Below are 22,511 nucleotides of genomic sequence, written 5' to 3'. Positions count from 1 at the left end.
GGCAGAGAAACCTACAGGCTGAAAGTCCAGGACAAGTAAGAATGTGAAGCAGCAGGTCATGCTGGGGAAGCAGAAGCAGCTCACAGTCCGAGCCCCTGTCTGGTGGGAGAAAAACAGAAGAAGCTGGCGGAAGAGGAGTGTTTTGAGGTAAAATCTTTCAGGAAAAAGGGCAAGTTTTGTATCTTACTGTTCCTCTGGTAACGTCAGTTTAGGGTCTTTGTTTTGAATTTAGGCTCCTTGGATAATTATTTGTTTAAAAGAAACCTCGTATGTCTTTTTTTCCTTATTTCTGTTGGTTCTATATATTTGAAATGCTTCTTGCTCTGTTTTCCACCCATCGTGGGCTCTATTTCAAACAAACCATCATTGTATAACAGAGCAGAATTATAACTGGCTTTCACATTGGGTTTGGATTTTCACATTCACTTCTTAAAAAAGATACCAAATGATTCACACTCTGTAATATTTTCTGCCTTTATCGCGGAAGATCACTAACACTGGACTATTGAGATAGATGGCCTGTTGAGAGCAGAATGTAGGGAATTACGCAAATACTTTACTAATATGTGGGGTTCTGGTTTTTCTGAATGCCAGCATGATGAATGAATTCTATGCTATAAGCCGATCATATGGGAATTTTTTTGTCACCCTTTACGATACTAAAAATTACGTGTCTCATGTAGTTTGGGGATCTTGGAAGCTGCTGCAAAGTAGGTTCTATGGCAAAGCTTACCTAAGCTGTAAGGAAATGCTTTTAAATATTTGGCAAACTGGGTATTTGAGTGTGTACCATTAGTTAATCTTCCTCCTTTTGTCGTGGTTGTCGTTGTGTCCAGCAGTAACAGAATCTGAAAGGCTTTGCCCTGGACCTTGCAGGTCTGTGTCCTCCGGTGGCATCAGGTATCACTGTCTTTGTCACATAGACGTCTTGTCACTGTCCCTCTCTCTTTCTGTGTGTGCCGTATGGATTTCATTCCTTCCTTTAACGAGAGCTTGTGTGTGTGTATATATATCTCCTTTGCCCTCTGCCATCTGGAATAATGAATTTTAAGAAAATACCCTTCATTATTCCATTGATCATTGCATTTTTCTAACTATAAATACAGAATACATTTCAGAATGAGTCGCTATTTGGAAAGGAAAAAAAAAGAACAATTAATAAATGACTGCATTATCCTTGGTTTAACTGTCACATCATTCATATATTTATTAATGCGTTTAATTCAGTAAATGTGCCTTGAAGACAGGGAGCAATACATGTTGTGTTTTAATTTTCTTTAATGTATGAAAGGATAACTAACTGAGAAATTGATGTGCCCTTGTATCCTTTCCTGAGATGTATGCAAGGAGATGCTTATTATGAAGTATGCGCCACAGATGATGCAACTTTTGTTCTTCTCTTTTAAAACATCATGTACCTTTTTTTTTTTTTTTTTGGTCGTGTCCATGGCATGTGGAGGTTCTCAGGCCAGGATTCAAACCCATGCCACAGCAGTGACAATGCCAGATCCCAGATCCTTTACCTGCTCGGCCACCAGGGAACTTTGTGAAAAACCTCATATACTTTAAATTGAATCTCCTATCACCACGTTTATAGAGTTAGCATCTATGTGAATTTCATCAGTAATGCATTTTTCTATGTATAAACATAACTATTTACAACTCTGTTTTCTTCATTTTTGGCCCAACAATTTTGTTTGTTTGGGGAGATAAGAAAAGGACCAAATGTTTGGTGACAAACTAAGAAAGTAGATGTAAAAGTTTTTAGAGAAATAACTGAAGGATCTCCAACTTCTGGCCTGAAAACTTTTCTCTCTTCATTTTAAAAAGTAGGATTAAAATCCTAGGCCTGGCTTTACTCACCACTCCTTACCCACTGAAGTTTAGAAATGCTTACGAACAAGCGGTGGCTGTGGTTTACTCTAAATTCTTGAAACAGAAAATTTCCCCTGTATTTTTTAAGTCCCTTTAGGTCAAAAGACAGTCCTGATATGTATTAGGGAGATGGTACACAGGAGACTCTTCTCACCGCTCAGGGTGGGAATGGGGGTGGAGGAGGGGCCTGAGCATTTTTTAGGTTTTTCTGTTTCTCTGTGTGCCTTAGGACTTGCAAATCATTTTTATTACTTCATCCATATTGTTCAAGACTTGAACTTTCAGCAAACAGGAATCCCAAAGCACAAATAAGGAACTGATAGAAAACAACTCTCTAAGCCTGTCAGTTGCATGGGTGGCTTCTGCATATCTGTCATCCCTTAATTTGGTTTCCACTTGATTATCTGATCAGATAAGGCTTAACAAACATTACTTCTGCTGCTAATAAATCCCTAGCTATAAAAAAAATGCAGGCTCTCTGTTTACAGCCTTAAAATTGGATCCAAATTTTGTTATTTTCTTTGTCTTTACAATATGATTCTGGGATAACATCAGAGAACAGTTCCTAAGATACAGTTTTAAAGAATTGTGTGGTTCTATCTGCATTAATTCCAACCTTTCAAAGCCGACCCGAAAGCAGTCTCACAAATCTGAAATTGTTAATATTTCTTCTGTATTTATTAGTCTAATTAAGTTACTGCTAAACCAACTTTTCTATGTTCTTCTGAAAATTTTAGCATTACTTACATATAAGACATAAGTGTATCTCCATATGCGTAGCCCTGTTTGTGCTTATGCATCAGAGACAAAAGCTCTTTTAAAGGACCAATAATTTAAATCAACTCAATTCCTTTGTAATATTTCTTTTGTTTCTACAAAGCAACTGTCGTCTTAGGATCTCAGAGGGTTATAGCCAGTAATTAAATTTTATACTAGTGATACAGCAACATGATTATAGTGACATTTAGGTGAAACAGCTACTGTTTAAACCGGTTGGTTGGTAGCTTCATAAAATATGTTGTACCCGAGCTGAGGATTTAGCAGAACTAATATAGCGTCTTAATCCTGCAACACTTTGACCCTCAGAGAATAATCATCTTCTCAGTAGTCTTTTTTTAATATATTTTTTTTACATTTTAAAAACATTTTTACATGTTTGTAATATATCTTTAAATTTGTTTCTTTCTCGCTTCAATAGTCTGTGGAGGTTTTTTAAGAAAAAAAAAAATTGTTAATGTACCAGATGAGGTGTGTTGAGATATCCTGCAATTAAGGGAAAGGCATATAAAATATGACAACAGTGAGCGCATAACTGCACGGCGCATATACATCTTAGCTTCCTTCTTCCCTTTTTTCCCTAGAGCAGCTTTTGTTGTTTCGCAAGATTATTCTTCTCCACGTTGAAGAGCGCTTGTTTTCATACTTGGCAGGTCAGTTTCTTCTGGAAGAAGCTCGCCTCATCGAAGCAGCCGAGATGGCCAAAAAGGCAGCTGAACTGGACAGCACGGAGTTTGACGTGGTCTTCAATGCTGCCCACATGCTCAGGTTGGTTTTTGCTGTGTGCCTTGGGAGACCAGCACTGTAGCGTTAATGGTATTAAATGAATATGACGTAATTAAATCAGTTATGCTAATTCCCCTTATTTTACCATCTTATTCCACATTCTGAAGGTGAATTATGCTCTTTAGCCATGATAAGATCAGTCAGGACTATTTAATTCCTTACAGTTGAAGTGCATAGCGTGTGGGGTGTATGAGTGTTTAGGGCTCTCTGAAAATTGTTAAAGCCCTTTCTCCCTTCCCTTCAAAAGTTATCGTCCATAACATACAAAGGAAAATTGGAAAATTAAAATTAATAACTATCTAATGAAATGTCTCCAAAACAAATGTTATGACAATTAGTCCTCTGCCTCTCAATATTTGCATTTTTATTCTAATTATCATGTAGATACATTTTATTGTGCTTTTTAGTAGAGGATTATCAAATGCAAATATACCGAAGGCCTATCAAGTTCTCACATTGGCCCTATAATTAGCACTGTTGTTATGTTTTTAGACCTTTAGTCCATCTGTTTTCAGAAAGATTAATTTGAAGACTAACTAAACAATTAAAAGGTAGATTAATTTTTGGTGCGACTATGGAGTAAAAGTGCATTAAAGGAGGATTTTTTAAGACACTCAGATAACTTATATAGTTGTTTAAAAAGCATTATTTGTTCTATTAGCTGTATGTCTGCCCCTTCTCACACACTCTTACCTGAATTTAATTCTGTTAAATCTCTGCTTAAATGCTTCACTAGGTGACGCTCACACTATGCATGGGCTCTGAGCTTGGCTTCTAGACACAAGTTTCTGCTTACATGGGTTACTTTACGTGGGCAGCAAGATAACAGAGGGATTGGTACACATTTGGAAGGTTTTAGAACGTGGACTTTTTCTTTTCTTGTCTTGTCTTGTCTTTTCTTTTCTTATCTTGTCTTTTTGCTATTTCTTGGGCCGCTCCCTCGGCATATGGAGGTTCCCAGGCTAGGGGTCCAATCGGAGCTGTAGCCACCGGCCTACGCCAGAGCCCCAGCAACGCGGGATCCGAGCCGCGTCTGCAACCTACACCACAGCTCACGGCGACGCCGGATCCTTAACCCACTGAGCAAGGCCAGGGACCGAACCCGCAACCTCATGGTTCCTAGTCGGATTCGTGAACCACTGCGCCACGACGGGAACTCCTAGAACATGGACTTTTGAGAAGAGTAGAACATTATGTTTTTTTTATCCTGATTTGCATAGAGTTAAGAAATAATACAGAGAGATTCCTGTACCCTTTATTCAGTTATCCCAATGGTGATACCATGTACAACTCCCATACAGTAGTATCAGGCAGTATTTTGACACTGGTGCCATGCACTGGTTTTATTGGGTTTCCCTAGTCTTACGTGTGTGTGTGTCTGTGTGTATTTAGTTTTCTGCACTTTTATCACACATACAGGTTTATGTATTCATCACTCTGGTCAAAACACAGGCCGTTTCCCTCACCACAAAGCATCCCTCGCATTGTCCTTTCATAACCACGCGCTCTCACCTACCCCTTTCCCAGGGAACAATAGTTAAAGCAGGTTTTATGAGCTACCTTTGGGTTTATAATTTGAGTTTCTTGCTGTAACTGTATCTTAGTGGTTTCCTTCTTGGCTTTTAATAAGTTTTAAATAAATTCAAAGTCTGTTTGAGAGGAAAGAGTATGTTGCAAGGTTTGTTTATTAATACCTTCACCCTACATTAGTGCTTAGGGTTCCTAAAACGGATACCTGCAAAGAAAAATCAGGATTCAGTGGACTATCAGTATATGTTTAAAATGAACTACAGTCAGTTGATAGTTTGCAGAAACTTTCACTGGGAAAATAATTTTTAAAAGACACTTTAATTTGCATGACAAGGTTAGCTGCTATGATGGGAAGAGGACTTTATTGTTTTTCCTGAATGAAACGCTATGCTTTTAGTCACAATAAACCATTTCCAAGGATGCGAACACACAAGATTCTGCAGGCTAATTCATCTTAATCATAACGATAATAGGTACTTTCATCAACAAGGTGTTTTGCTGCATAGTAAATCAGTATCTGAAATTCAAGGTCTACCCGTGCAGACTTGTTAATAGAACATTACCAAAAAAGTCCTTGTTAAATATATGGCTTATAACCTTTCCTTAGTTATTATCCTAGTGCTGGAAACCACTGGAACGTTTTTGTTATATATTGGTGATATGGAAATCTTTACAATTTTGTTTGTTTGTTTTTCAGGGCTGCACGTGCAGCATGTGGAAGTTCCCAGACTAGGGGTCGAATCAGAGCTGCAGCTGCCAGCCTCCACCACAGCTACAGCAATGCTAGATCCGAGCTGCGTCTGTGACCTACACCACAGTTCAAGGCAGTGCTGGGTCCTTTTAGCCCACTGAGCCAGGCCAGAGATCGAACCTGCCTCCTCATGGATACTGTCGGGTTCATTACCCCTGAGCCACAGCAGGAACTCGTAGGATTTATTTTTCAGATCTTTAACTTTCTGCAAAATCTCTAAGTTGCCTTCAGTCAGTACCTTCCTAAATTGATGGCAAGTGTGACCACGGCAGCCTGGCCAAATCCTCTTCCCTTTGGTGGTAGTCCCTATGCATTTGATACTTATTTTTCAGCACTGTCAAATTCAGGCATTTCTTGAAGGTTTACTGTGCAGGATGAACACCAGCCTCTTTCCTAATTAATCAGAAACCTTTAGGACTTTGTTTGCTGAAAAGAAGAAGAAAGGATATTGGTTTTCCAACCCTCTGAATGGTTAGCCATCAAGATTTGGCTTCCTCCGTGTTAGAGCGAACATTTCCCCTGGGGATGCCGCATGGTTCTGAATTGCATTCGATATGAATTTTTCTTCTTCAAGAGCTCTGTTCTTTTGTAAGATATTTAGGAAACGAAATTGGCAAAGTTTGGTGATCCTTTGGATGTGAGGGAAGGGACGGCTGTCTTCCTCTTTGTGTCTCGTTTAGCTGGGTTAGTATTTGACTTAATGCCCAAAGCAGCGATTTCGAAAATTTCATAGTTTAAGATGAGATACGGTTTGAAGCACTCATTTAACTTCCCATTCCTTGAGCTAGTTCCCCATGCATGGAACCCAAAGAACCTATTAATAAGGAAAAAGTTGCTCCTCAGAAAAGCCGAAAAGAAAAAGGAAAAAGTCATCCCATCCAGAAGAGACTAGATGGGAAGAGCCCATCAAGGGGCAATGCTTTTATGTCAAGAGGCTTGAGATGTGAGACATTTCGAACAGACCCATTTTAATTCTCCATGTGGGTAAAGCTCTCTTTCTGTAAAATTAGAACATTTCTCTTCCATGTTGTCCCTGTCAAGGCGATTCACAAGAACATTATGTATTGTGGGAGTATTAACGCTATGTACCCAATATATCTGGCCTTCTGCCTTCCGGAAACATTATAGGGTTGCACTTTCCTGCCTTCACGGGTCTCATGGGGGTTGTTGGACGTGTGAATCTGATGTATATCGCTTTGAAGCCAAAATTGTAGGAGGCAGTGCTTTTCCCTTTTTCTGACTTGAAAATTATGCAAATAGATCCTGAAGTAAGCACAGGGAGACAAAGCTCCCTTCTCACTTGGATTGGATGAGTCGAGTGAGTATGAAATAAATTTTGTCTTCATTCACTGAGATGTAGGATATTTATGATTACAGTGTAACCTAACCTCTCCTAACTGATACAGAATATATCCATGAAAATAAAATAGATAGTTGGAAAGCAGACCTGTATAACAGCAGAAAAGGTTACTAAGCAATTGACAGCATCCTTGACTTCATGGCTGCAATAGAGGCAATGGAAAGTTGATAGATTCATAGTTGAAATAGATGTTAGAGATATTTTCCCAGAACTTAATGGAAAATACTGAAGACATGAAAATGAGGACTAAAAAGATAAAAGGTTGGAGGATAAACTGAGAATAGTATATATACACTAATAATTATATATATATTTCTATAATTATATATAGTACCCCACTGTGTGTACATAGCTGTACATACCTGTATAGTATATATGTAGTCTTTATGCAATATGTGTTATATACTTTTGTCTGTGTATATATAAATATATGTATATAATTATATGCTGTATATATGTGTATATAGTTATGTATGGCATATACATACATAATTTAATGTTTTGTTAATGTTAATATACATAGAAAATTTATGAAGGAGAACGTAGAGCAGGTAAATAGTTATCAACAAATAGAGAACATTTCCAAGATAGGACAAAAGTCCGTAATAATTATATTGAAAGCAAAATTAGTGGAAATAGATCTACTCCTAAACTTGTCTTGTACGGGTCACATTTTTTAGTTGCAAACTAAATAGTCCATTCCTGTCAGTTTAAGCAGAAACAGGATTTACTGAGAACTTATTATAGTGCACAGACTTGAGAGTGCTCTACACAGCCAGAAATGATCCCCAACCTGCAGTTTTCCTTGGGGCTCAGCAGCTCTTACAGTCCAGTCACTATCGCCTCTGAGCAACCACGTAGAGCAAGCAGCACAGTCAGTAGAAGATGCTGCTTCTGGGCTCAGCTTCCTCCCCATCTGCTCACCTCTGACTCTGAGTCCCTCGAGGTTGCGTCTGATTGGTGGAAACTGAGTCATGTGCTGATCCTTTGGCTGGAAGAAAGTTGGAAGGTGAGGGAGTTCCTGGCCTCTGCCTTGTTGGGAAAGACGGAATCCACATTGTAGCTAATTATCAAATACATTTCCAGGAAGGGTGATCACAGATGTTGAAGGCCTTACATAATGTGAATGTTGACTACATGTGCTGACATTTGTAGTACTTCAAATACAATGGAAAAAGTCCTAGATGTTTCCAGATGAGAGCCCTAAAAAAAGCAGATTGGTTATCATCAAAGGAAACTATCAAAGGAATTTAAAATTCTCAAACTCAGTAGAGTTATGTCTACAGAGTTGTGAGAGGAAATATTGAATCAATTATTCTGTTAGAAGCATTTTGTATGAATGGATTTATTCAGTGTTCTCCCAGAACTGGAAACTAGAACGTGCAGAAAGATATTTGACACTTGAGAGGAAGTCTAGAGGCACTGAAAACAAACGTAATCACAACATCCAAGGACTGTGGTATAAAGTGTTTTTTGTTTTTGTTTTTAATCCACTTACAGGGTAGTGAAGGAACAGAAAAGTATTTTTTCAAACATCTCTTTTCTGCCTGGCACCATATTTTTTGTTTTAATTGTCACTCTCTTAATTATAATTGACATATATGAAATAGACATTAATATTCCCATTTTATAGATGAAGACACTGAGGCTCAAAGAGAGTCAGTATTTCCCACAGTTGGTAAGGCTGGGATTTAAGTTTAATGTGTTCTGGCCCAAGTACAATGCTGTTGTCACATTGTCTCCCTCACAGCTTTATAGCTGGTTGATTACCCAGAAGATGTGATTCTTGAATTTATTGACAGAAAAAGGGTTTATAGGGAGCACCAAGTTAGAAAATGTGTAAATCCTGAATAGCAACATGCTTCCAATATTATTAAATCATCCCTTTGTGGTAATAGGAGAGAGAACGCCAAGTTTGTACTCATAAAGGGTTATTAAGCTTTTAGAAATACCGCCACGGTGTGTTGTCTGGCACAGGACGTTCTGCTGAGATAAGCATGCAGTTACCCTTTTCTCCAGGCCTAAGGCAGTAAGGAAAGCAAAACCGCCCTGAACCAACTAGTTCCCATTGCTTCTCTCATTTCTAGAGAGGAGAGTGAATGTATGAGAAAGAATTGTCTTTCGATTTTCATTCTCAAATAATTTCACTGGCAGTGACGTACAATTGAAGTTCTCAAGTGCTGAAGGAACAAAATCAGATTATTCACTCAAAGCAGATTGCGAATGTACACACACACAGAGAATTACATATATTGGATGTTGGAGAGGTGTGTGTATGTGTGTGTGTGTGTGTGCATTCGTGTGTATATATACCAAGGCCTCCCAGGTTTTGTGCTTTCTTCTTGAACACTACCCAGGTGATCAAAGACCACATGAAAATTTACCAGGTTTTCCACGTATTCATTGTACTTGACTGCCAACTTTTGGATGAGAGGGTCTCATTTCAACTAGGTTGTCCTGGGTGGGAGGGACTTTAAAGCAAAGGGGTGAGCAGATGAGATTGAAGGTAGGCATTTTCCTACCCGTGCCTCTCTGGCATTAATGTACCTGTGACTCACCTGGGGGTCTTGTGCAATCGCGTGTTGCGATTTAGTATTTTAATGTGGGTGGTGCCTGTGGTTTTGCCCTTAGAGGGTCCCACGCGATGCTTATTACGTTGGTTCCCGAACAACTTCCACAAGCAGGTTCTAGCTTGCCTCTCCTCCTGTCATCTCTCTCAACCAAACATGAGCGCAAGAGGTAATTTACAATATAGGAATGTTGTAGTTGACATGGCCAATGCGTATTTCTTCCCTTTTCACTTTTCCAGTAGGTTTCCTTATGTGGTCTTTCTAGATATAGGCTTAACCTGTCCTTAGCAGCCTTAAAAGATTTGAAGCCATGAAGGAATGGGCTTAAACTCTTAAAGGGCATCAGGCTCCTTCTAACTTCAAGGAATCTTTTTGTAAAGCTGTACCATCACCATAGTCCTTTCCTCTGTTTTTGCTGCATTTCCACTCTCCCTCTCCACCCGTTATGTTTGGTACCAAGGCAGATATCTATAGGTCAGAAGCCATTTTTGATGTCTTGAGTGAGAAGTTTTCATTTAAGAAGACCTGATCATAAATAATGCGTTCTAGCAATTTCATTGCAGAGTTTTTTCTTCTTCCATTATTTTTACACATGGGTGACTCTGGTTTTGCTATTTTAAGATTTTTCCGTGCATTTTTATGTCCTTGTCTGTTTAGTTCTACTTCTCTTCCTTCTGTACATTCTATCGACTAGAATTAAAATTTAGCTCTGTGTTGAGTAACTTAAGACTAAGTGCAAATTTAGCAAGTGGGCATTAATCCAGGAAATCTCAGCTGCTGTTTCACTCTGCTTTCAGGATACAGGAACAAACATCTCCCGAGTTTAAAAAAAAGTTTGTACGTCATCCTTGAAAATAATCACCCAGAGTTCAATAAAATATTCTTTTGTATGGGTCAGTTATTATCCATATTAAACAATATTAATTCAAAATTGACAGCTCACAACTTTGCCATTGTAAAGAGTGTCTTCTAAATGCTACCTAAGTTTTTATGATTTATATTTTCAGGGAAGTAATTTTAAATTTGCCAACCTTTAATTTTATAATTCTTATAGAATACATAAAAATGTAGATAACTATAAATAATTCTTTTAATCAGATTCTCCTTAAATATCTTACAGGGTATATCAAGTTCTTGTTTCATAACATAATTGACTCCCAAATTTCTTTTATATATCTTTTCTTATAAGAGCATTGGGACCTAAGCCCATGTTCCAAAAGATACTTTTGTCTTAAAAAATAATGCCAGAGAGAGGAATTAGCTGTATGAAATGTATTTCTATATTCGTAACAGATGTAAGTTTTGTAGTCCCATGTGCAAAGATGGAATTCTCTAGTAATCAAATGATGACATTTGTTTGTGACTTTTGTTCTTTGTATTCACTTTGAGCCTGCATTTTCACTGATGGCACAAAAGCTCAATCTAAGGACTTTAAAAATATAATCAGCCCAATCCAGTTATTTCTTTAGAATTCAAGGTTTACTTTATAGCCTAGTTTAAAATACCATCTAGCTTTTTCTACTTCCTTATCTTTCCTGGCCCCGAGAGGCCACAGAGAGTGTGTACAGGCCAAGGGCTCTGCATATATGATGGACAGGGGGTAATGATAAGAAAGGAGCCTCCATTTGCATTTCCAGTTGATGTCTGTTGTTGACGTGGTGATTAAACCTTTATTCTCTAGATATGGGACATAGCATTGACGCAGGGTGACACTTTAGAGTAGTCACCCATCTGGACCCAGCGTGGTTTTCTAATAAGAGTACTTTTCCTTGCTCATCATGTCATTCCTGACTTCTGTAAGTAGTATCGAGACCAGACGCAAGGTTGTCTGCATGTGACCCTGGATGGGAGAGCTCTTGTCAGAGACAGCTCCTTTCCCTGTTACCCACCTCCTGAGTCTTCAACTCAGACATGTGGAAATCTTAGGGTTCTCCTTTCTGTCTAATTGTGATCGCCTTCCACCAAAAATGGGAACTCATAAATGTAAGAAAGTACTTTCTAAGCACTGCTCTTGTGTTTTTCATTCCCTGTTTCTTTGCCTTTCCCCTGAGTTATTTCCCCTTTCTGTCTTTTTCAAAGCGGGTGAGGTATGTAGGGCAAAATGCAATAGCACATTTCACTGTTCCTGAAACTATCTTTGGGTCTGCTGGGTAGGGAGAAATTCATTTCTATCAGTCTGGGAATTGGAGTTGGACAGGAAGTAAGACTTGTCATTGCGAATGTTCTCTGTATTCTCTTCTGTGCAAATCTCCTTTCTTACATTTAAATCATGTCTTTTAAACATAAGAAGAAGAAAACATGTCTTATTCCTTTCTTAGGATTTGCTGTAGGAATTGTGGTGGTCAACTGCCACAAAACAACGTATCACCTGTCATTCTGCTAAATCTGATGCTTGCAAAGATACCAGCATGATCCCGTTGTTGAGATATTTCTTTTAGTGCCCCTGATTCTTAGCTCAACCTCCTCCCAGCTCTGTTACCTTTGGGAAGCTATCACCTTCTCTAAGCCTCCCTTTCATCGTCCTTGAAATGTGGTTAACAACAGACATTGACTCAAGGTATTTAAATGGAGTAATCCATGAAATTTTAGAAGTGATACACAGAAAATGTACTGTCCCAGAAAAGAAATAATGGACAAAAACAAAAAATATGGTTATTCAGGAAAAGTATATTGTATCAGCTTCTTTTAATAGTTTGATCCTAATAGTCCTGGGAACCTGAGTGTTATAATCAGTCTCTCCCAATCCAGTCGTTGAGATTCTAGACAATAGTTAATAGAATCCCCTAAGGAACTAGCATAATATTGCTAATTTCCTCAGTTTTCAAATGTTTATCAGTGATTCAGTCATTTTTACAGCTAAGATTTATCAAGCATTCCCAGGGTGCTTCTTGCAGAAAGGAGAAGGCAATACAGCTTACCCCACAGAGGAGACACTGGACAGCTCCTCCTGACTTTTCTGTTTGTCAAGAGTAAAACTGGGGTATAAATGAAGATTCAGTGGGTAGAGCTGACACACTCTTCTTCCTACAACTTTCCATGTGTTTCCAGAAATGCCTGCTGACTAGGAGTCAGTAAAAACTGTTCAATATTAGAAGCAAAGTCTGAGAGTCAAAATTAATTTTCACAATGTTATGACAAATCTAATAAATTCTACTATCTGTATTTTTAAAATTTCATTGGGATATCATCAGTTCTACTTCTGGCTTAAGAAACGAAGTCTCCTAAACTACATATTTCCTTTGGGGATTAAAAGACCGACGACAGTGAAGACTTGAAAAACTAATAACCTTTTTAGAGGGAAGAACTTTTTTTAAGTGCATTGATTATTCTTTGAAAGGCATTTTACCTAGTGCATTCCTTAGTTTCTCTTTTGATCCTTATCTACCTCATGAATTTGAATGTCCATAAAGATGAATATTAATGGTAGCTATACTTCCCATGTTAGATATCTCTATTGATTGATCTTGCTTCAAAGTAACTTACTTCTTTGTGGTATTAAGTTACTCTAATTTCCTACCTCCATGCCTTTTATTTTCCTCTGGAGAAAACCCTTCCAGGGCATGACCTAATGAATTCTGGTTCAGATTTCCAAATGAATGTAAACCAAAGTGATTCTGTAATTTGGTGGAGGGAACCTTCATTAAATACCCTAGCGAGAGAATTTTTACTATTTCATACCAGACTAAAGTACTTTTCTTGACATATTGAAATGGAACTTCAACATTTACGAGAATATAAATTGCAGCCACACGTTGTAATATGTCCTGAGTCCAGTAGAGCCTTAAGTCAAGGGTTTTTACTTTCTCTGTAACCCCATTAAAAATAGCAGTGGTTTTCATTATTTTTCCTGTAAAAATTAGAAAAATATGTCCTGCTCTCCAGAGAGATGCTATCTTCACTTATTCCCATAATTTATATGGTTGCATGGCCTATGTCTTCATAGTTTTATTTGGTTTGACCAATGTGAAAATTCAATTTTGTAGGTATGGCTAGTCTGCCCTCTCTTTTAAAGAGAGGGGTGGTTTTCTAATTGAGAAAGTTGATTTCTATTTCTCCTTTTCATTCCCCTTTGCAGTCTTTTTGTCTCAAAAGCTTCTTCACTTCACAGTTTCAAGAGAACACTCCATTTTGACTGCAAGATCCCAACATTAACCACTGTTTTTCACATTGTAGTTGTGCTCTGCAGTCATCTTCCAGTGGCATTTCTTCTCTACCCCACAAACATGATCATCAGATTACCCCTCAATTTGCAAGAGTTTTCTAGCTCTTACTATCTACCATCGTGGTGGGTTTTCTGAAACCAGTGGCATGATTGAAAAAACATAGCATGTTTTGATGGCTGGTTGGCTGCACTTCCTCAAAATTTGGACATTTGATTTCTTCTGTTAACCAGTTGGCCAGACCAAGAAGTTTGCCGTGAATTGCAAGAATAGACAATGCACAAACTTATAAAGTTCCCTGTGCATCCCATTTGTATAAGTCAACTATGCTGCTCATGGTATTTGATGGTCATTAAGAAAAACTGGCTGTAGCCAGCTATTTGAAGGCTGTGGGAACTTGAGTTTATTATAGACAGAAGACATAGCTTAAATCAGCAGGAAATAAGGTAGCCCCAGACTCTTCCTGTAAAGAAGCAGGATATCCAATAACAGTTCTTTACAGGAAAAGACAGACTAAGCATAGACCTGTTGATTCTACCATTGTGAGCAAATTCTAGTCATCTTTCGGTCATTTGCTTAAGAATAAAAGTTCTAAGCAAGGATATCCCATTACCTGAGGCTGCATCCTTTGCCCGCCCTGATGGCCGGAGAGCAAATAGAGGGAGAGGCTAGCCTCTTTTTATTTTTTTCTTTTTCAGACTACATGTAATGGAAGGTTCCTCTCCTGAATTGGAAAGAAATTAACTTTCTAGATGGATAGAATTTGTTTTTTAAAAACCTGTAAATGTTTACTATTTTCATAAAACAAAACCAACTGAGTAGTAATCGTGACACTTTATTTTTGACAGTTAAGATTCTTCTGGGACATCGTATTGATGCAGGAGAATCCCAATCCCATAACATATTATCTGAATTAGCTTGGAAAAGGAAAATAACGTTTCTCATTCCTAATGTGTCAAGTGAAAATAGTAATACCTGCTGAACAGCATTAAGTGGAGATGTCATTTAAAGACAGTGACAAGTACATTTCGGGCATTCAGTTTTATGTGATTTTTTTCTTTGCTTCATCAGCTTATTATTTGGCATGATTATAATTTTTTAAATGTTAATGTCATTTTACTGCAAAATTATTCTGTTCACCTATCTACAATTTTAAAATAAATGACAGTTTTATTTATTTATTTATGTATTTATGTATTTATTTATTTATTTATTTATTGTCTTTAACAGACAGGCTAGCCTCAATGAAGCAGCTGAGAAGTATTATGATCTGGCAGCCAGGCTGAGGCCTAATGTAAGTACCTTCCGAATGGGAAGCATTGCTCAAAAGGATGGACTCACAGCATGAGGCTCTCCTCATGACATAGGCATAGAAGGCTGTGATACTGGGTTTTTTCGACACAGAAGGCTTTTGATGCTGGGCTTTTTCTTTCTGATCACTTATTTTGGTTTGGGGTTTTTGTTTTGGTTTGGTTTTTAGGGCGATACCCTGCGGCATATGGAAGTTCCCCAGCTACGGGTCAAATGGGAGCTGCAGCTGCCAGCCTACACCACAGCCACAGGAACACAGGACCCAAGCTGCCTCTGTGACCCACACCACAGCTCATGGCAATGCCGAATCCTTAAGCCACTGAGCGGGGCCAGGGATTGAATCCACATCCTCATGGAGACTCGTTGGGCTCCAGCCTCCACCACAGGAACTTCCTGATCACTTATTTCGAATGGGCAACCCCATGGCTGATTCAGCAATACTACCTACCGGTCTCAGGCTCCTTTCTTTTTCCAGAGGTACAAATTACTGGGTAAAGCCCATCAGTGTTTATCGTTTGAACATAGGCTTGAGCGTGATTAAACCATTTGTATTTGGATGATCTTTAAAACGAGTTCTGTGAAAGAATGTTTGCTGTGGTCTTACGTACCTATGAACCAGCTGACATCTCGAGTATTTTTGGATTCTTGCATGTAGTCAACCCTCAAGCTGTGTGCCTCTTTCCTTTTCTGCAATCCTCATTCCTGATATTTGTGCTTTCCAACCTTATCCAATATGTTTTTATTAGAAGTTTTCCCTGGGTAGTCACACTTCCATAAAGTAAGATGGATACAAATTAGATCATTACTATTGAAATAGAGTAACCATTTATGAGAGAATAAGAATCAGGTTTGTGTCGGTCTTGGAAGCACGTTTTATTCACGGTACATCATGGAATTCCAGGGCGTTGCTTTTATTCCTCATCCACACTGCTCTGCGTCACTCTCCTACACCAAAATCTCTACCCTGCTCTCTAGATTTACACCATCTATTGAGAAATGTAATTTTGAAACAGTAATGAAAGTGCACATGTGACGTGACTGCAAATAATGGAATCAGTTCCATTTCTGTGCAGCAAGTCACCCATTGGGCAAATGTCTGCAGAGCACCTGCTTTGTGATAGGATGCAGAGATTTCACACCCAAAAGACCACACAGTGTAGCAGAGAAAACTTATCATCAACTAATTGAAATACAGTGTGGCAGTTCCTGTGCAGGGGTATGTACTGTCTGGGCAGCACGAGAGGAGGATTAATGCTTCCTGAAAGCAACCCACACAAGAAGTAGCTTTTTTTTTTTTTTTTCCATGAGACTCAACCACATGGAACCTTAGCCCTGACTCTGAATGTCCCCAGTTTCATTAATTATGAGGTAAGGATTTAGGAATCAGTGAGCTGTTTGCGACAGAAGAAAATAATGTAACACTTGTAAGAACAACAACCACTAAAATGTGTTAAACACTTGTTAGTGTCCAGCTTAGCACTTCGTGTGCATTCTTATACTTTCCTCACAACAACCCGCAGATACTCCTGTGATTCCCCATTCTGGTGAAATTGAGAGATCCGAGTAACTCGCCCCTTTCCCAGCTGGTGAATGGAATCACATTGTAATGCAGGCTGATGTGTCCATAAGAGAAAGCTTGATGGAACACAATACAGTTCTGTCTTAGAATATGCAAGCCAGAAGTCGGGCGGGGGGGGGGGGTTAATAATAGTCCCTTCGTTTATTTAATCATTAAATATTTAGTGAGCACCTCGTAAGTGCCAGGCACTCTTCCAGGCACCGGATACACAGCAGTGAACAGAACTGACAAGAGTCGCTGCTCCTTAGGAGCGTACAATCTAGTGATGCAGAGATGGACGAGAAAGAGACAGATAACACATCCATTATGCCTGTTGGCGACCAGCGCTTTGGAGAAAAATGGAGCAGGAAAAGGGAATTAGGACGACTGGGGGGCTGGTGTATACAGGAGGCACAGCCTTGTAAATGCCCAAGTTGGGCATCTTTGTGTAGCTTTCCAAGAAAAAGGTTGAATTTGTGACCTTAAACTTATTATTATAAGTTCATTGAAGACAGGAGTCAGGATTTTTTGTCTGGCTTTGCTTCCTTCCTTCCTTCTTTCCTTCCTTTCTTGCTTCCTCCCTCTGTTTGTTTTCTCTGTTTCTTTCTTTCTTTGTTTCTTTTACTCTCTTTCTCCCTTCCTTCTTCCTTCCCTTCTTTGTCCCATCACATTGATTAAAATAATGATACAGTGCTTTTCATATATGTAATAAATGATGATAAATTCAACTTTTACTCATTGAGAAGTGGTCCCTTGGATATCACTTTCATTTTGTGAAGTGGCTGATCAGCTGGTCTTCCTCAGCATGTTGTAATGGGTTAATGAGAAGAAAAGCTATCTGAACTGCTGACCTGACCTAAAAAATGAAAAAGACAACGAGGCACCACAAGATTTAAACCTGACTTATGAGAATATTTATTTTAAGTGACTGGCCAAATCATAAAATCAATATTTAATCTCCAATTTGAAGCCACTTTTCTCGAAGCCCCAAAAAGTTTCTTCATAAACATGCTGCAGATTGCTTTTGAAAAATACATTTATTCAAATGATACGTCCCTTATCTGGTAACAATAAATTAAGTATTTTATGGATTTAGATAGAATATGAAGTTTATATTTGACAGTAATTATATGTTATAATTGATGGATCAACAGATTTGGCCTTTTCCTAATCCGTTGTATAAATTTTGCCTATTTATGTACAGATTATTTCCTGCACATAATCTAGCTAAGTAAGATGCCACCAAGGCCATACTATTGCAATACAAACCTTGACAATAATAGAAGTTTGTATTCTGATCTGAAGAGACCTATTTAACCAATAGTCCCATGTCATGATTTATTAGCAGTTAGCATGTGACCTAAATTAAAACATCCATCTGACATTTATCTTGCTCACAGATGTTTGATCCCTTTGTCGTAAAAACATTGTTATGTTATTTCTGTACTTTAAGTTAATAAATTTCAGTTACCTGTTTATATGAGAACATAAAAAACAGACCTCAACTCTTATTCCCTATTTAGGTAGTGTTACTATCATTTTTCTCCTTTTCTCGTCTGCATGGTAATCTCATCTTACTCTTATTTATCATAAAGCATTTTCTTCTATTGTTTCGTTTCGGCTACAGCAATCAGTAGCTGTGTGTGGATGCTTCAGCCGGGTTCATGTCAGAACATGACTATGCAAAGTAAAATTTTGATTGCCACTCTGTACTACCTCTAGTTAGCATCATGTTGAGAAGACTGTTGATTATCTGTGGGATGGGTTGCTCTCTTAATAATTAATATCTATTCAGAGTTCCCGTTGTGGTGCAGCAGGTTAAGAACCTAACATAGCGTCCATGAGGATGCAAGTTCAATCCCTGGGTTAAGGATCCGGTGTTGCCGCAAGCTGTGACATAGGTTGCAGATGTGGCTCAGATCCAGCGTTGCCTTGGTGGTAGCGTAGGCCTCAGCTGCAGCTCCAATTCGACCCCTAGCCCAGGAACATATGACATGTGTGCCAATGTAAAAAGAAAAAATAATAATAATACCTATTCCATTTCTTTAGTATGTTCCGTGATGCATTGCTTTATTTTTTCTATTCTACAAAAGCCATGTTTTTCTGTACAATTTATTTTAAATGTATTAATTGAGTTTTTGGATTTTTTCATATACAAAGACTCCTGGTAACCAAACAGTAAAATGATGAAAGAAATTTAAAGTGACAGGCATGTATGATTTTAAATTTTAGATTCTGATATTACCTCTTCCTATCAGATTATTCAATACGTTGTCATTTACCAATGGGCACATTAAGAGCAATATGTTTATGGCAAAAAAATGATACCCTTTAAGTTTTTATTTAATCAAAAAAATTAAACCTCATATTATATTAAAACATATTTTCGTGATGGGCGAACTCTTTACCAAAATTGCCCTTTAAAATTTTTAAGCATTCAGTTTTCCATTTTTATAAATAAAACCGATCTTCCTGTGGAGGTTACTTTAAAAAGAAAACACTTTCTCTGTCTTTCCTCCCGCTGAGGCACATCAGAAACTGCTGACTCTTAAGGACTAGCGGGAAACGTAAAGTGAAACTGTTTTGTTCATCCTGTGGGAAGTAAGCCAAATTCTGCATTAATTTATGGCTTGTTTGGTTTTTTTTTAATTGAAATGTGAAGAATGGCGAATTTGCCTAGTACAAAGTCACCCAGATCTATTTGGCGTTTCGCAAACCCCAGAGTTGGAAGCGGGTCATTCCCAATGATGAAGTCTATATAATTTGTATTTTTCTGCTTGTAATTGTTTTGGGGTCTGAAGTCATTCAACTTCCTTTTTATTAAGTTCTAACATTGTGTAAAACTCTACGCCAAGGGCAGTAGGCTTTCAAAGTTGAGAAAAATTAACCCTGACCCTGGGAGATGCATGACCGAATGTGAGGAAAGAGGGGAGGGGAGAACCCAAATCCTCGCATTTCAGGGCAGTAAATGATCTGTGGGATTAGTGCTTTGAGCTGGAAACGTGCACAAGAGAGAAAAAAATTACTTTAAGCTGGACTGATCCTTAAAACGTTGAGTCGGATCTGGCAAACTTAGAGGCTCTTGAATGACTGGATGTTTATAGATGAAGCTTTTAACAGGAGGAGGAGGAGAAAAGAGAATTCTGGCAGGTTAGGGACAGATGCAGCAACAAGGACGTGGCCTCAGAAAGCATGAATTCTGCCCAAGGAACAATAAGTGGATGTGGTTAATGTTGCCAGGGGTAGGGGGCAGAGGGGAAGAGCAGTGGGAGACAGAACTGGAAAATACAATAAAACCAGATGAAAGGCAATGAATGTCACACTGAGAATGATCATTTGTGTTCCAGGATTGTATTAAGCAGGATGACGTAAGGAAAGGCGTGATTAGGGTGCCCCTTATATGATGCGATGAAGATGCGATGGGAAAGTGGCGATGAAAGATGCAGACCAATAAAAGTTCATGGAAATAGTATGGGCACAACACATAATAGTTCCTAAAGTACAGAAACACTGTGGAATGGAGAAGAACGGGTAGAAGAAGTAAGCAAGTTGTTTGATAAGATATGAGCAGGAGGGCGTTCCCATCGTGGCTCCGTGGGTCACAAACCCAGCTCATATCCGTGAAGATGCAGGTTTGATCCCTGGCCCCACTCAGTGGATTAAGGATCCTGCGTTGCTGTGAGCTGTGGTGGAGGCCAGCAGCTGCAGCTCTGATTCATCCCTAGCCTGGAAACTTCCATATGCCACAGGTGTGGCCCTGCGAAAGAAAGGAAAAGGAAAAAAAAAAAAAAAGATATGAGTAGGAACATTCATTGACCTAATGAATGTTCCCAAATTTTGTATTCAAATAAATTGGGGGAAAAAAACAAAAGACATACCCTAGACAGAAATAGGACAGAAGAGTATGATTACTTCAGGAAGGAAGTGTTATATTTGGACCGGGCAGATTCTAAATAAGAGGCAGGGTCTTCTAAGTTTCGGTGGGACATTCCTGAAGGGTGGGTGGGTGGGATAAAGGCCACCATTAAACATAGGGGTGGGGGAGTCCCAGACAGGAGATGGTGCGAGAGGAGAGGATGAGGTCGCCAAGATGATGAGAAAGGAGGAGAGAGCTCATGTCACAGCCCCAGCATCCCTGCACTTGGCATATAGGCTGAGGAAGGCCTAAGACAACAGCGGGATGTAGGAATCAACAGTGGCGAGCAGTTGCCCTGGGTGACGGTGTAGGTGGCAGGCAGGGCTCCCATCTACTGTGGCTGTGGCCCTGGTGTAGGCCGGCAGCTACAGCTTTGATTTGACCCTTCGCCTGGGAACTTCCATATGCCATGGGTACTGCCCTAAAATGGGGGGAAAAAAAAAAAATTGCTGAGCAGTTTCAACAGCTGCTACCCAGTAGAGAAAAACAAGGGCTGAGAACATCCTTTGACTTCAGGGGATGAGGCGGCATCGGCTGCCTTCACAAGTTCAGTTGCATGCAAGGAATGTGGGAAGAAGTTTTTACGGGGTTAAGGAAACAGCGACTTGGAAGCAGAGTGTCAAATGCTATCTTTAAATCAGTGTGGAGGTAAATGAATGAAGGCACAGTAGAAAAATATATATATATAAATAAATGATAAAAAAGGCAATACCAAAAAAATATTAGCTATGTATTAAATGTTAAAGATAGATGTTAAAGAAGGGTGCATGTGTGTACACCTGTGCTTGTGTGTATATATTTAAATGTGAGATTGAAATGTGTCCATGTAGAGGGGAGAGCAAAGAAGATATTGAAGATGATAAGGGATTATGTCTTCCCCAGGCACGAAGAAGAAAACGTAGACTATGTGAATAATAAGGAGGAAAAAAAAAGAAAATTAGAAATAGAGGGAGCTTAAGTAGTACTTCATTCATAATTATTTGGCTATCTATTGATCCTGTGGCAAAAAAAAAAAAAGCAGAATTTAAAGTCAAAGGCCTGTGGATAGCTGGATGTGCTGGGCCACCAGTTAATAATACTTGATGTAGGCCTGTAGTTTTTATACATGACAAATAAGTGCCAGTGGTGGTCCATTTTTGTGGAGACACTGGCATTAAACCCTTGTTACTTGGGGTTCATTCTCAGTTCTGAGATCACTGGTAGATTCCTTCTAGTTTTGATTCAGTTCTCTGCCTTTTACAGTAGGTGTAGTCACCCTTTATATTTCTAAGAGGTTAATATTTAATGAATGTTTTCCAGGGTACCTTCATTATGTATGAATTAAAGGGGGATGTGTTCCAAGGATCAAACTGTCCTGTAGAAATCACATCCATGCATTATACCTTTCCCGGGCACTTAGGACATAAGATATTTCAGAGCGTTATTATAAAATCAAAGCTGATGGTATCCATTTGAGCTCTTTAGCAATGATTATATGTCAAAAGATCAAATGAGAAATACGGGCTTCAAAGAAAGAAGCTTACAGTAAGAGAGTGCCGCTGTGTTAGGAGCTAGAACATAGATGCTACAGTCTATAACTTTGAATTTGGACTACCCTTTTTACTGTAAATATGGTAGTGGGGTGGGGTAGGGTGTGGTGGGCTGGGGAGAGACGGCTATGCAGTAGAAACAACCAGAGTAGGATCCGGGGGAGAAAGGCTAAGAATTACCTTCTGATAAAAGAGACGGAAAATATTCTGAGTTGCAAGATTTTGGGGGTTTTGTTTTTGTTTTTGTTTTTGTTTTTTTCTGACGGGAAAGATATTCCCCAACACTAATTAGAACAAGAGACCATGAAATGAAGTTAAACAGGACAGATTCAGATTTGACCATGTAAGGGGTGTGGAGCAGGGGGAATTACTGAGCTCACCATCTCAC

General features: G+C 38.9%; 1 protein-coding gene across 4 annotated transcripts in view; it reads left to right on the top strand.

The window, feature by feature from the left end:
* The window catches only part of TMTC2 (transmembrane O-mannosyltransferase targeting cadherins 2), a 415,894-nt gene that overhangs the window by 324,632 nt on the left and 68,751 nt on the right, over window positions 1–22,511 (top strand). For all 4 annotated transcript variants that reach the window (XM_047788345.1, XM_047788343.1, XM_047788342.1 and 1 more), the window contains 2 exons: window positions 3,306–3,420; window positions 15,040–15,103. In XM_047788345.1, the coding sequence (XP_047644301.1) occupies window positions 3,306–3,420; window positions 15,040–15,095 (171 nt within the window). In that variant the 3' untranslated portion in view covers window positions 15,096–15,103. The remainder of the gene's footprint in view (window positions 1–3,305; window positions 3,421–15,039; window positions 15,104–22,511) is intronic.

This window comes from Phacochoerus africanus, chromosome 7, assembly GCF_016906955.1.
Source record: "Phacochoerus africanus isolate WHEZ1 chromosome 7, ROS_Pafr_v1, whole genome shotgun sequence".
NCBI lineage: Eukaryota > Metazoa > Chordata > Mammalia > Artiodactyla > Suidae > Phacochoerus > Phacochoerus africanus.
This window is presented reverse-complemented; position numbering and strand designations above follow the sequence as displayed.